This window comes from Hemibagrus wyckioides, linkage group LG18 (assembly GCF_019097595.1).
Source record: "Hemibagrus wyckioides isolate EC202008001 linkage group LG18, SWU_Hwy_1.0, whole genome shotgun sequence".
NCBI classification, from domain to species: domain Eukaryota; kingdom Metazoa; phylum Chordata; class Actinopteri; order Siluriformes; family Bagridae; genus Hemibagrus; species Hemibagrus wyckioides.
Window position 1 is genome coordinate 14,592,017 of NC_080727.1, and position 14,891 is coordinate 14,606,907.

The 14,891-nt window shown below is 39.8% G+C and overlaps 1 protein-coding gene across 3 annotated transcripts in view; it reads right to left on the reverse strand.

Moving 5' to 3' along the window:
* The window catches only part of capn5b (calpain 5b), a 48,220-nt gene extending 34,752 nt beyond the window's left edge, over window positions 1-13,468 (reverse strand). For 2 of the 3 annotated variants that reach the window (XR_009207244.1, XM_058415727.1), the window contains exons 1-2: window positions 13,297-13,466; window positions 6,113-6,285 (exon numbers count right to left, since the gene is read on the reverse strand). Coding sequence is in view for 2 of the 3 variants with exons in the window: in XM_058415727.1 (XP_058271710.1) it covers window positions 6,113-6,277 (165 nt within the window). In the remaining variant the exon portion in view is untranslated. Of the gene's footprint in view, window positions 1-6,112; window positions 6,286-13,296 lie in introns of all 3 variants that reach the window. The other variant, XM_058415728.1, reaches the window with a different exon arrangement.
* Window positions 13,469-14,891: the final 1,423 nt, after the last annotated feature.

The window sequence follows — 14,891 nt, forward strand, 5'->3', positions numbered from 1 at the left end:
TCGAAATGAATGGAGGGGGCACTTTTTTATATGTGCACAGACATTATTCTCCTGAGCGCAGTGTAAGACGAGACGAAGGCAGAATGCTGACGTCAGCCTCCGTCCTTCTGTCTGATTAAAGCGATAAAATGCAGGAGGTTCATCTGGATCTACATGTAGTCTGATGGCATTGCTTTGCTTTGATATCATACATGCATAGCACCTCAGCAAATTTTTGCGTAGTAACACAGACTGCTTAGCATCTCTTACTGTGACATTTCTAACAGCTAAAACTGCTCTTGGTTTTAGCAGAAAATTTCATTTCTTGTTTGTCTTGCTGTTTTCTTTGCTTTGGGAGAGAAAAAAAAAGAATATGTCATAATTGCTGGTCCAGCTGTGATGAGATTACAAAGTAATGAACCAATCATTTTCATCTGTCTAGACATTTTTCCTTTATAACAGGCAAAATGACTGAAATGGTGTGGCAGAAGTCCAGACAAGTGAGAGCTACTTAATTATTATCCAGAAATATTGGCACCCTTCATTAATATGAGGATAAAAATGAACATATTTGCTGTTTTCGGGATATTTTATTACATTTATTCTGTTTTATTTTGTCATTACTACTCTTAACACTATTTCTCCAGCAGCAAGCTTCCTTTTCTATGGTTTATAGTTTGTTAAAAGGAAGTTATAACGAGCCTGTTTTTGTTAGATAATAAATAATGAAATAGTTTCTTCTATTGTGTGCGTGGAAATTTTGTGTTATGTAGCCACTAAGTCATGGCTAAACATAACCTTTGTGGTGGTAACACTTACTCATCACACTACACTGCTGTTGATTATTTCCCTATAACTTTCCCTGTGTGTTTTATTCCTCACTTGTTGCCTGCACCCTATGTTTTCTAACAGACAGGAGGATAGTGATAGACGACATGATTTGAAAGCTGAAGATTACAGGTTTAAAAATAAAAAAGAAATAAGCTTAGGCCACACTAAAACATTTTTAAAGGCACACCTTTAGTACAGTTCCTCAAAGTTTCTCATCTACAGTGAAACATGATGAATGTACTGGATGTGAGGATGGAATGGAAAAAGGGAGGAAAGGTGTAAAGTAGGCCTTTACACTATTATGTATTGCTCCTATTAACAGAGAGAAGAAGAAACAGAGAGAGAGAGAGAGAGAGAGAGAGAGATGAGACAGGGAAATAATAGAGAAATAAGAGAGAGAGAGAGAGAGAGAGAGAGAGAGATGAGACAGGGAAATAATAGAGATATAAGAGAGAGAGAGAGAGAGAGAGAGAGCGTGAGAGACAGAGAGAGGAAGGGAGAGATAATACAGGGAAATAATAGATAAATAGGAGAGAGAGAGAGAGAGAGAGAGAGATGAGACAGGGAAATAATAGAGAATTAAGAGAGAGAGAAAGTGAGAGAGAGAATGACAAAGACAAACGAGAGCTGGTGAGATTAGTTGGGTGCTAAAAGTGCATGATTTGTGGACATTTCATAATTCAAGTGCCAAACATGGTCCCCACTTCATTTTACTAGCTCAGAGAGACGGAGAAAAAACGAGAAGAAAATGAACTAAAAGCGCTCATCATCATTAAAGCAAGTAATCATGTAGGCCATTATTGCTCACTCACTATGACTTGAGTCTTTAAACCCATATATGAACTCACTGCCATGCGATTTCGATGTGTCTGAGTAGACACATTTAACGGCTCAAATGTCACTTTGCGCTCAAAGACGTAGCTCATTCAAGTATACCTGAAGTACCGTTAAAATTAATTAATTACATTTCACACCATTGTTGAAGATTCAAGGTAGTTTGCTAAAGTGCTGGCTAACTAGTTCGCATGTCTCACAAGTCATCATTGTTGTTTTGTATCGTCTTATACTACTGCCAATTCATTTAACAGAATATTTCTTCTTTCAGTTCAGTGTATCCCAAGGATTTAGAGCTTCACCAGCAAAAATGCCTCAACACAAATTTGATTATATAATTAGCCTAAATTTCCATATGGGCAAATAAGCCCAAAAATGTCTAATCTATAACTCACATACACATTCCACAGTCCACATTTCATATCTGAACTCAAACTGCCAACTTCTGCAGATCACAAAATCAAATGTGACCGCAAAAAAAATAAATACATGAATAAAGAAGAAATTTTACTGTGTTACATTAGTCTAAGCCTCAGACATCACGCTCCAGAACAGTTGGCTGAACATCTGACGCATACGGCACTGAAGAAACACTTCAGGAGTTTCGACGTCGTCATCTGATTGGTTGGATTCTACAGGATTTCCGTGAGATTCCGTGTGTGTGGCGTTTTTTAACGCTCCGCCCGAAAACAAAGCTATCATGGCGCTCGACTACATCCTTCATGGAAGAAGGAAGCTGTTGAGTTTACACCTGTGAAAATGAGTGCTTATGATGATCAGCCAAATGCTGGATTCAAGTTCAAGTTGTTATAGACTCATTCATTTTCTTAAATCGATCCATAGTGCACACCACTCTGTTTTTGAGAGACAGCGACTTTACATTTTCACACCCCTAAACATGACAATGAACAAACCAAACTGTGACTGGTTGCTTTGCATGTCAGTCAGACTGGTCCTTGAACAATAAATGCCACTATGGAGTCCAGACTGCTTCAGTCTGAAGGTCCAGGCTACATGAGCCTTTTATCATGTTATCTCTTCATAACCATAAAACTATTACACTGTTCGTGAAACTCAGATAAGCAGCACCATTTATTATGGAGCAAATAGTTCAGCTTGATCATATTTATTATGGCTGTTAAGTGTATGTAATGTGCGAGTTCTTCAGAAGGTGTATTAGCAGACTTGAATAAATTAACCTCAGTGCTCATCTTTTAAATATTTTCCCTGACACCACATGCTGTATGAACCTATAGTCTGGGCTAGAATGAAATCAGGTCCAGCTTCATTTCTACGATTATACCATTCTGTAAATTTTTCCTTTTTAAAACTGTTGGTTAGCTCAGATCTAGAAAACTCCAAAAATTGTTAGCAGCAAATGAGACAATTTGTATGTGTTTTTTCTTCTAAATAAAAGAAAGGCTTAGCGCTAGCCCATTTATACCAGCAGTCTCTGGAGACTACTTATACACTTACACACATAAGAAAACAATTTCTTATCGCAGTTCAGCATATACCACTTTTTTCCCTCCTGATTCCTCTTGTGTTCTTTGTGCTGAGGAGGGTTCAGTTGTAGCAGAATTGTACTGCAGAGCTGAGAAAAGTAGTTGTGCTGTCGAGGTCCATTTTAGCAGTGATAAATAATAATGGGTCTGCAGAAGCAGCAGTTTGGGGACTCTGGAGCAGAACACTCCTGTGTGTGTGTGTGTTTGTGTGTGTGTGTGTGTGTGTGAGAGAGAGAGAGAGTTCCAGTCATTTTAATAAATGTTTGTAGTATTTCCTGCTATCTGATTAAAAAGGTAACTTGACATTAGCAGTGTAACGGAAATCCAACACATTTTTCGAATTGAACAGATAATGTGTCCTAAATGAATACAAATACAGATCCAAAGCAAAACGTTGCCAAAAAGCTTTAGACTATAGGTATGTACTTTGAGATCCCAGGACAAAATGAAAAAAAGTTGCATAAGGTTTTTACTTTAAAGTACAGTTTAAAGAAGCTCAAGGGGCTGGTAACCAGGTTTTCCTAAACCGTTTGTAAAGAGGAGACAAGATCTCAGTGGTGGGCATTTCTAATTTGCAGTACAGTATACATCGACCAAGCATAACATTATGACCACCTGCCTAATATTGTTTTGCTGCCAAAACAGCCCTGACTCGTCGAGGCATGGACTCCACTAGATCCCTGAAGGTGTGCTGTGGTATCTGGCACCACAGAAAAAAAAAGTAATTCTAGTAAAAATATTTTAGTCTTCTATTGTTGCAGCTTCGATATTTTTGGAAAGAGCTCACTGCTTTGAAACAGTTAGCTTACTTTCTAAGTCAAATTAGACAGAAAATTCCACAGGGCATCTGGTGCAGCGGTTAAATAAAGTTACGTTCTGCAAATTGCTATTTGTTGTTAGAATCTGTAAATAAAATGTCTTCTAGCCGCTCTGTTTTTTCTGTTTTTAAATCCACACCGAAGCAAATGTGGATATTCTGAACACTAAACAGATAGATACAGATAATGGCATTGTGTTCCTCCTCTACTTGACATGATTTCTGAGAGGATTTGTTTACTCGTTTTAACACTTTTGTAATATTTACTGAGAACGCAGATTTACTGATTCTTTTTCGCAATTTTATTAAATGCTTCTGTTGCTAACACTAGCTAATTTGACTCAATGTGATTTCCGAGAGGATTTTTTAGTCTTTTTAATAAATCTTTCCTGCTAACATGACTACAATCTATCTTGACATAATTTCTGAGAGGATTTTTGATTTATTATTGTTTAATAAATATTTGTGATTTTGTAATCCTGCTAATGCTAGCTAGCTACTACTAAAAACCAGAGAGGGTTTCTTGAAAGGATGTTAAAGTCATATTCATGATTGTTTACAACTGCTCATAGCTGAAAGGCATCCATGCCATCAGACTCCATTTTAGCAGTGATAAATAATGATGGGGCTGCAGAAGAACACTCCTCTGGGTCCCTGTGTGTGTGTGTGTTGTGAGCGAGCGCAGAGCAGGCAATGTTCCAGGACAGAAGAGCTGCAGACGTAGTGAGATTGAGGGATGATTGACTTGGACAGTTCTGACACTCCTGCCTGCCCCAGGGCTTTGTAGGCTGAGGTGAACGATCTGCATTTACAGTTCCTTCTTCCTTTAGCCGTAGGGTCATTAATGTGTGCACATTTGCATTGTTTAAAGTCGGCTAGTGTATTATTTAAGCTTGTCACTTTGCTCGCAGGTCATAATACCTCAAGAGAATCAATGATACAACAAGCTCGGCTAAGCTTTTAACAGAAGCACATTATTTCATTCACACAAAAATGTACTGCTGTGTTATTAAACATTTGTCTTCTCACTGGTTCTCTTTACTACTTTAAAACAAAACAAAAACATAAAGAATGTTATAATTAACCTTGACAGAATTTCTAGGAGAATTTTGCAGTCATGGTTTTAAAACGTTGTAAATTTACAGCTGATCCTAGCTAGCTCCCATCAAGGCAACTTGTTTCAGAGTTTCTGGGAGAATTTCTAGTTATGTTAAAAAATGTTAAAAGCATTAATCCTAGCTAGCTGTCTAACCAGCTAACATCACAGGATTTCTGAGTGTCTTTTTAGTCATATTAATACACATTTATAATATTTACTGCTAACACTACCAGCTAACATGAGTCTACATAATCTCTGGGAGGATTTTTTTTTTGTCAGAATAATTATAATTTTTCCTGCTAAATCTCGTCTAGCTCAACAAGCTCACGACAAGATTTCTGACAAGATTTTGTGTTATATTTACTGCTAACACAAGCTGACTAACATGAGTTAAGAGGAGTTCTGAAAGGATTTTAACACTACAGTAAAAACTGTTTTAAATGATCTAGGTAGCAACGATTTCAATGATGTTCTATTTGACAATAGAAACAATAGAAAAAGAAAGAAAATAGCTAGACTACCTTCTTGTGTGGTTACTATTAGTATTAGCTACAACATAGGACTGGTACCTACCTGCAGAAGTAGCCACAAAAAACACTAAACATGATAAACCATTTAAAAGTGTGTCTTATAATTAAGAAAAAACATTAATATCAAGCATAAACATTTAGTCCCAGCAGTAGATAAAAAACCTCTGATGCTTGATGGGAGCTTTTCACATGCCCCTTTTTCTCTGACACTCATAATAAAAGGTCAAACTTTTTGATTAGGTGAGTAATGGACTTTTATATATGATCTAAAAAAGTGGACATGAATCAAATGCTTCATGTAACCGAGCATCATTTTTCAAACACTCTTCCACGGCCCTCTGTCCTTGGGGAAGACACCATGGGATGAGAATAAATTGAACACAGCTCACCAACTGTGGACTCTAAATGAGAGTTTAAGCAACACAGCATGACTCGAACTCAGTGAGCTGGAGAGTCTTTTCTCTCGTGGAAGACCTGCACTAACATTAGATGTTAGAAACTCATGTCAGCGACTCACCCCAGGTCGTTTCCAATGCACACGTCCAATACGGTTCCCCTGATAGAACAGCGAGTCATCCACAGCAGGGAATAACGGATCCTCAAACAGAGTCCCGCTTTGCAGGCACTGCTTCTTCAGCACCGAATACTGCTGCCCCTCAAAGGCCTTCACTGAGGAGAACATCCTTCAAGCTGCAGTTACAGTAGAGGTGAGATGAAATAGACAGAAACAGAGAGATGATTCATTGTGTCAGTACAAATGAAAGATTCAATTCAGTATATTATTGCGTATATTGTCACAAAAAAAAAAAAAGCACATCAATGAGAATGAGTAGACCTGCTGATTGAGAAGACTGGGAGGTGTAACTATTCCACGGCAAACTGTGTTTGAGAAAATGTTTTCTTTTTGGTATATATGTAGGTTGTTTAAGGTGGATATGCTCTGATATGTAAATATCAAATAATCCCCTTGTAGGTGTGAACCCACAGAAAAAGAATCAACGCCAGCGTAATGTGTTGTGGCCTGTTTATAGTTACCTTTAATGCTGTGAATTGTCCATGAAACAATATTATTTATGTACATTATAATATTTATAAAAAGTTGCTGTCTTACCAGCATGTTAAATAAGACAAAAAGCATAGTTTCGGCTTTCCTGAAGAGTATACTGTAGTATTCTTGAAATTCCTTCCATTAATATCTAAATTTAAATAAAAACTTCTTACAGAAAGTCTTATCAGCGACTACACATATCAGTTTCCACTTTTTTTTCACTTTTTCATGCGTATAAGAAAGCACTGTAGACTTTGTAATTTTCTATGTACCAAGTTTATGCCTGTGGGGATTGGAAACTATGGCTATGTAACCAAACTGAGGGTGAGTTATTACCTCTTCGTACCGTGTTCCCCGAGGTGTCGCAGCCTGATAAATCACTTGTGTTCGATTTCAATCATAGCACTGTTACACTCTCCTTGCCTGTAATCCACATACCTGTCATTAACCTGGTGACAAATCCAAACATGCCTGTGCCTGCTTCCTGTGTGTGATTAGAAAACTGACAAATATCACTGTGATTAATGCAAACTGATACAGAACACGGCAGAAAATCAGCAACATTCAGTTTCCAAAAATTACACATAAATAAAAAGGAGGGCTCTTTTACACACCCAGCTCCTTCAAGCTTCACACTATGTCAAAATTGTAATTTAATTAATTAAAAATCCACAATATTGTACTGGACACCTCTCTTGTGACAATATTCACATATTCAGCATGTCTGTTACACCTCACTATTACAAATTTTCCAATCTATGTGCAGAGATTTGACAAAGTTTATAGTATCAACTCATACAGTGTTTGTTTTTTATCCCCTGAACCCTCAGCTGGTCCACTTGGCTCTGCCCCTTCAGCCTTTGCTGCCTTGCCCCAACCCAAAGGTCTCTGAAGCCACCTGCCTGGCCCTGCATCATCTGCAGTCACCAGCCTCCATCTCCTCCGTTCTCTAAGCCTTGTCACCACCACCCAAAGCTCTCTGGAGTCACCAGTACCCCTGCTTTCTGTAGGCACCTGCCCACACCCATCAGCTCTGTGCAGCCATCTAGCCCTGCCCCCTCATCCACCTGGAGCTAATCACCTGGCCACGCCTCCTCAGCCCTATGAAGCCACCTGGCCCACACCATCAGGTCTGTGCAGCCATCTAGCTCAGCCCCCTCGTCCACCTGGAGCTAACCACCTGCCCACGCCCCAGTCCTCTGAAGCCACCTGGCCCACATCATCAGCTCTGTGCACCATCTAGCTCGGCCCCCTCGTCCACCTGGCGCTAACCACATGGCCACGCCCCTTCAGCCCTCTGCAGCCACCTGGCCCCAATCTATCAGCTCTATGCAGCATCTGGCACCACCTCCTCTGTTCTTTGAGCCATACACCTTGCTCTGCCTCTCAAATTAGGACAAGATGTTTGTGAGATCAATATGTGTGATGTGAGTTAATCAATTCCTGTGGATTGTAATTGTCTGTGTTGTCAGCAGAGCATGTGCTTAGTAATTTTTCACACAGATAAACTGGGATTCATTTATCCAACATGAACATTATACAGATGTGAAATGTATTTGCAGTTTAGAAAACGATCATTCGATCACTACATTTAATTTCAATTACTTTTGACTGGAATTTTTAACAGGAAAATTATTCCATAAACTGTCTGCTGTGAGGTCCTACTATTCAGTCAATTTTTTTTTTGCCTACTGCACGCACTTATTTGCTCATTACCTTCAGATATGTTTTTTTCAGAGCCATAAGTGGCTAGCAACGGATTCCAGTTGCCAGGGTGATGATACGTTTATGGGATAGAGCACGACGACGCTCTAATCTTGTTAGTTTTACGAGCACGCTCTGCTGTCTAGCAGAAGCAGGCGCCAGCCATGTGACGGGCACAGCACCTGAACAACCCAGGCACTGCCATGCCTGCGTGCGGAGGCATCGTCCCTGCTGATCTTCACGCTCTGCTTCTGCTCTTCAAATGCAGGTCAGGCAGGAACATGACTTCCAAAGCCACCGCTATTCATCTGGCCTGCCAATTCCCTGAAAGCAAAGACCTTTCTTACAATTATATATACTGAATAACTACGTCTGGTGGCGAGGACGTGTTCAGAGTGCCATTTCACACTTTGAAAGGTCTAATGAATTCTGGTTATTTTGGGGAGCCAATTCCCCCATGCTGACCTCACCGTGTTTCAGTTGAGGTGTCTGAAATGCATGGGCAGTTTGTCAATCACAGTTCTTTCACTGCTTTTGTGTGAGAGTGCTGGAGCTGCAGTGAATTATTCATCATCTCTACTCCCAGACCTCCACCCTGATTAATTATGACTTCGGCTCTCCATCCACTGCCTCCGGACTAATGGCATGATGGGGTTCTGAGGTCACAAATCATCATTATGAGATCCCTATCACCCAGTTTTCTTGGGTATAGACCATAATCAGCTGGTGGACTGTGGACCAGATGCAAACCCAGAATCGTATTTCAACAGATCAAACCAAGCCGTCAAAAATGGCTGAAGGCAGCATGTCACATACAGAAAGCAATAGAATGTCAGAAAAGTTTTGATGAAAACTGAATGGTTCAAGACAAATAGATGGACAGAGATGTATGCATTTCTGCCAACATTTCAAATTCAAAGCAGATATGTCTGAGATTATATATGCATCAGTACAAAAAAGTGATAAGTCATGAAAGTTTTTACCTTAACCCAGACGGTCAGATATGATCAATATCTTTGCAACAAAACACCTTATTTTGTCCTATATTTGCTATTTGCCAGTTTTTAAACATTAAGGAACAACATTTTACACACTTTATCTATTTATATTTACATTTAATGTTGTGTAATATCTGCAAATCAAAGTAAAATTGCAAAAAAGTTCCAAACAGTTCATCCTGAGCACATTTCTATGTCAGAAAACATATATGTCCTCCCTGAAAAAGTCAAGATAATCAATTAGCCTCAGCTTTTAATCTGTTAATAAGGAGCATTTTCCCTGTGTCTGCTGCTACTAGAGAAATTATAGCATACTATAATGAGTGGATTAAAATAAAGCTGTGTTTCATCTTGCAGGGTTGCTGTTATACAAAACAAAACGAATCGACTGACCTTCTGACCAATCAAAATCCAGAACTCAAAAGCGCTGTGGTAGAAACAACAATTCATTACAGCTGAGTCGCTGTGAGTACTAAGCAGCGAGAGAAGCACTGGGTCAATGCTGATTTCCATTCTCTCTTGATTGGAGAAATGAAAACACTGCAGTCGTGCCTCGAGAGCCAGAGTGGCATATGGTGCTGGGGTTTATCTCGTCACTGCCTTGTGACAACAAGATTATTCCACACTTGCACTCTACCTCTACCTTTCTCTCACTAAGTCTCTCTCTTCCTCCACCCCTCAGGCTACATCCCCAGGAAGCAGTGAAGCTGAAGATTTTACTCACACACCTTAATACTGAGAGAGAGAGAGAGAGAGAGAGAGAAAGAGAGAGAGAGAGAGAGGCCAAGCGGCAAGTATATAAGCAGCATGTTGCTTCACAACTGGAAATGTTGCTAAAGATAGCTGTATACATTGGCATAGCAATGCACTAATCCCATTTTTCCTGATATGATATTGATATCTGATACCGAACTCTTTAGGTTTCTGACTGCCAGAAGGTAACCCAGATTAGACCCTGGCTCATGCATGAATAGGGAATCTTCTTTTCTTTAGGTAGCTTGAAAATGTAACTTAAATATGGACAGATGCAACTTTGGCCCAGATTCCAAATGTCATGAAGACCTGCAATGTGACAGCTTACATCTTGGTAAAAAAAAAAAAAAACGACTGGGATCAGATGCTGTTTTTGTGAGACCCGATTCTGATTACAAAGCAGGGTAGAAATCATTTGCAAGAGAACAAGTTACTTTCTAACTAGCTAGCTAGCAAATATTCTTGGGATGATTGTCGATACACTTCATTGTTCTGTGCTCAATATGAGAAAGGCATCATCTTTATGAGTGATGTATTTTTTTGACAAGTCAGTTCCGCTTGTGTGCAAAATATTTGCTAAATGATAAATAATGTCCTGTCAAGATATTTTAAAAGTTGGTTGTTATTGATCAATCTGGTGAAATATACATGAATAGTGCCTGTCTTTATCTTTACCTTTACTGTCTTTATCTTTGTAATCAACTACTCTTTTACTATTGTGTCTACTGAAAACAATCCAATGGTATTTTAATTGCTTTTGGAAAAATATTATTTAGCTCAGTAACTTTTCATAACTATTCCTTTTCCTTTTAATAGTAATCATTTTTCTTCAGTCTGTCTTCTCAGTTACAGACCAAACATCTCTCTAACCCTCGGTGAAACCTGACAAGTTCAACCTAATAATGTTACTCGCTGCCCAGCTCAACAGCAGAGCACTTTCACGCAGAGTATTGTCACACCTGACTAAATGTACTCTTGAATCAAGGATGTGTGAAAGTGCATAGATAGTGTTCAGCAGTCTCGAGTGTTTAAAAATTTCTGACTGTCACAGGAATGCAGCTCAGGCTGAGATTTAAGCTGTTAAAATGCCCTTATTTTCACAATAAATGTCACCGGGCAGCGTAAATCACTTAAAGGCAACTGCTATCTACCCTCTTCTGTATACGTAAACTTACAAACTAGCGTGTGTCACTCGATTGGTAAGGGGAACTGAGTATACCAGGCCTCCCACCCAGAAAGCATGGCCAATTTAGCTGACTTTTGTCTTCAGGACATGGATAGCTGTGACACTGTCAGATTTTGAACTCGTGATCAGATACCAAGCAGACCGATTCTCTGTTGCGCCACTGGAGAGCCCCACATGCAATTTCTCAGGTAAATAAAACATGTACTTGATAGCTCTACAACTTCTCAACAACTTTTGTGTCAAAAAATATATTCTCACTGAAAACTTCAATGTGTCAGGATTTGAAACTGTGATCTACTCACATTATGGTGAACGAATCTCTGTTTGCACCACTTCAGAGAACTTCTTAGATAGCCACAAGGAAACATACGGTTTGGTGCTTTATTTATGAGAAAGAACTATAAAAATATGTTCTTTAATTGCAAATGTGATAAGGCTATTTCATATTACATAGGTGAGGTCCAGTGTGGTTGTTATGGAGGTACAGCCCCACCCTGGACCCCTTCTAAAACTACTTATCACTTTTATCCTTTTATATGTCTTAAATTGAGCCATATTCCCCATATATTTGGTCCACAGAATGTATAAAACAATACAGATATCACACTGTCGGTGTTTCAAGCTAACATTCTTGATAGCAATACCATATTTTGACAAAGTGTTGTGAATGAGTTTTAAAGTGCCCATAACATGTCAGCTAATGTGCTGTGAAGCATTTATCCAGCGTCTCAACTGACACTTCGTCATGGCCCGCATCCCCATAAAACTTTACAAGCAGACTGGTAAATGGATGCATTTTAATGCATCAGCTTTATAAAGGAAGTGAGTAAATGGTATTGTAGGTGGCAAATTACTACTCATGCCCAAGTTCTCCCGAATATACATCCTTCGGGATAAACATCCCATGCAAAGTGGGGCTTTAATTAAAGGGGAGAAAGAGAGAATAAAGCGCAAGAGAAGCTAAAAGAAATAGAGACAGATGGACTGGCTGGCTGGAGGATAAGCAAAGAGTGACCCAAAGGGCTTGGTAGAACCCCCCTCTACTTCTCTTTCTGCCTTCCTCTCTCTCTCTCTCTCTCTCTCTCTCTTTTTTTTTTCTGAGGGTATCCCAGAACTGGCACTGCAGACAATACTGCATGATGGGGTGGGATAACGGTGGGGTGTGGTGGCGTCGGGCCATCCACTGAGGCTCCTGCTCCTGCCCAGCTCCTCTGAATCTAAGAGGAAACCAGAAACCCGCTTTTGCACTAGCTATTACTTTCTTCTCAACTTACACGATGTGCCTCACATCACAGGCTTCAGAAATCCCACTGATTATAGATAGTATTCTTTAATGTTCTAGTAGAAATTATTGGATGGCACAATAATTGCATCTCGTACTATTTTGGTTAGTCATTTGTGCATGTAGTTATCCACATTTGGGAAAAATACTATTACATCTGGCCTATATACAGAGATATGTTATAAATACAATCATTTATAATGATGAGTGCAAATGTTTAAAAAGTACACACAAATTTTATTTGTAATTTGTATGTCTTGTCATTCCAAATACATTTGGAATTGGTGTGTCGAGCACAAAGATGAGCTATATTGCTATATTTGGATATAAGGATATAAGGCATGTACATGTTTATCCTCCATATAAGAAGAGGTTCTCGTGCCACTAAAACAAGTGAAATATGTTCAGAATAAAAACCAGTAGCATCTTCGTTGAGCTCAGCATCACAAAGACTCTGTATCTGCCTTAATTCAGCCAGCAAGGCATGCCGGGTCGTTTTACGCGCAGCTGCTGTAAGTCGTATTCGCAGTGAAATCGCTCGTTCAGCACGCGCACTACAGCAGAAAACGCACGCGGGAGCTCGTTAGTACCGTTAGATCTCCGTTATTCCGTCAGGTGGACAGATTTACACCTCGATACAAATCAGATCAAAACGCCGGATATCACCGTGGTGTTTTAAACAGTCTGAAAGCTGTACAGTCCGTGCATGGCGCGCGCAGTAATGCCGTACCTGAGCACCGCTCCGCTCCCTCGGCGGCGTCTTCTCTTCTTTTCTCTTCGCTTCTCTTTTCTCCTATTCGCTCCTCTCCTCCGGGGTGCAGCGGCGGCCCGTGCCTCCTCCTCCTCCTCCTCCGCCTCCTCTCTATCTTTCTATCTCTCTCTCTCTCTCTCTGGCGCGCGCGCACGTTCTCTCGCTTTCTTCCCGCCTGCAAACCAGCGCGCGCAGGCCAGGGGGAGCCTCTGCATCTGAGCATGTGCATTAGAGATGAACACGCGCGTGCTCACACACGTACACATCTCTCTCTCTCTCTCTCTCTCTCTCTCTCTCTCTTACACACACATTTCTCAGGCAGGCATATGCATATGTCTGCCTGCCTGCCTGACACACATACTAATAAATATGCACGCGCAAATATTTACATTTTACAAACACACACACACACACATTATATTCAGAATTGACATGGCCAGGCCGTGTGGTCATGTGACCGTAATTCATCTTCTCGCAGGGTTTAGAGCTTCTCAGGAAGAAGCAAGTCAAAACGTTTATATTTAAGATTTAAGAACAATATCATGGACTTCATTCATCAAACTGAAAATGAATACATTTATGGCTCTCAGGAACATTTACGTGTGTGTGTGTGTGTGTGTGTGTAACTCTTAAGATATTGTGGAGAAACATGAAATGCCAAATCTTCCAGTAATGCAGCTCAGCCACTGCAGAGTGTCAGCTAACAGACTGATAGACACTTACTCTTTCTCCTTTCTAGGGAATAACTGCTCTTATTTTCTCAATATATAGATTTGACAACATAATCTGTATAGAAAATAGCATCAGCTTATCGCCCATTAAATGATTTCAAGCTGGTATCAGGGATCACATTAGTGGAACTCTGTGACTCATGGAATTTACACAAACTTAGGAGCTCTTGTAAGACACACATGTCTTTCCCAACTAAGCAAATATTCATGAATACCACATTTCTTGTGTTCCTGAGACCCATACATTTATTCATATCCAGCTTGATGAATGAGGTTCATGATATTGTTCTTAAATATAAAAGTTGCTTATTCCCAAGAAGCTCTAAACCCTGAGAGAAGATAAATTATGGTCACATGACCACACTGCCTGACCATCTCAATTCAGAATTTAATCAATCAATGTAGCAACAAAAAAGTTCTTTACTTGAGCTCTGTTTGTACTAATGTTCCTTTTATTTCTTATACAGTAGAGCAGGGTTTCTGAAACCGTTCAGGCTGCATGCCAGCAGTAAATCTGGTTTCCTGTAAGATCCTGCTGTTTGCTGAGACTTGTAAACAAGCCTGTTTATATCCGCCTCATCCCTTTTTATGTATTGGTCTTCAACCAGCCACTCGATCTGCTCTGTAGTCATATTCTTCTGACGAAGGCACATGTTCTTTGGGATCTCCAGCAGTTCTGTCTGCAGCTGGATATTTATGATCCTCTTCCTCAACTTAATAAAGGCTTTCTACAAAGCAAAAGGAAGCATGCTTTAAAGTCAACTTTAAACCTTAATTTGTGTGTGTAATATTCTAAGCAGGGTTATCCTGAGCTTGTTCTCCTGTTCACACGTGAATTAAATA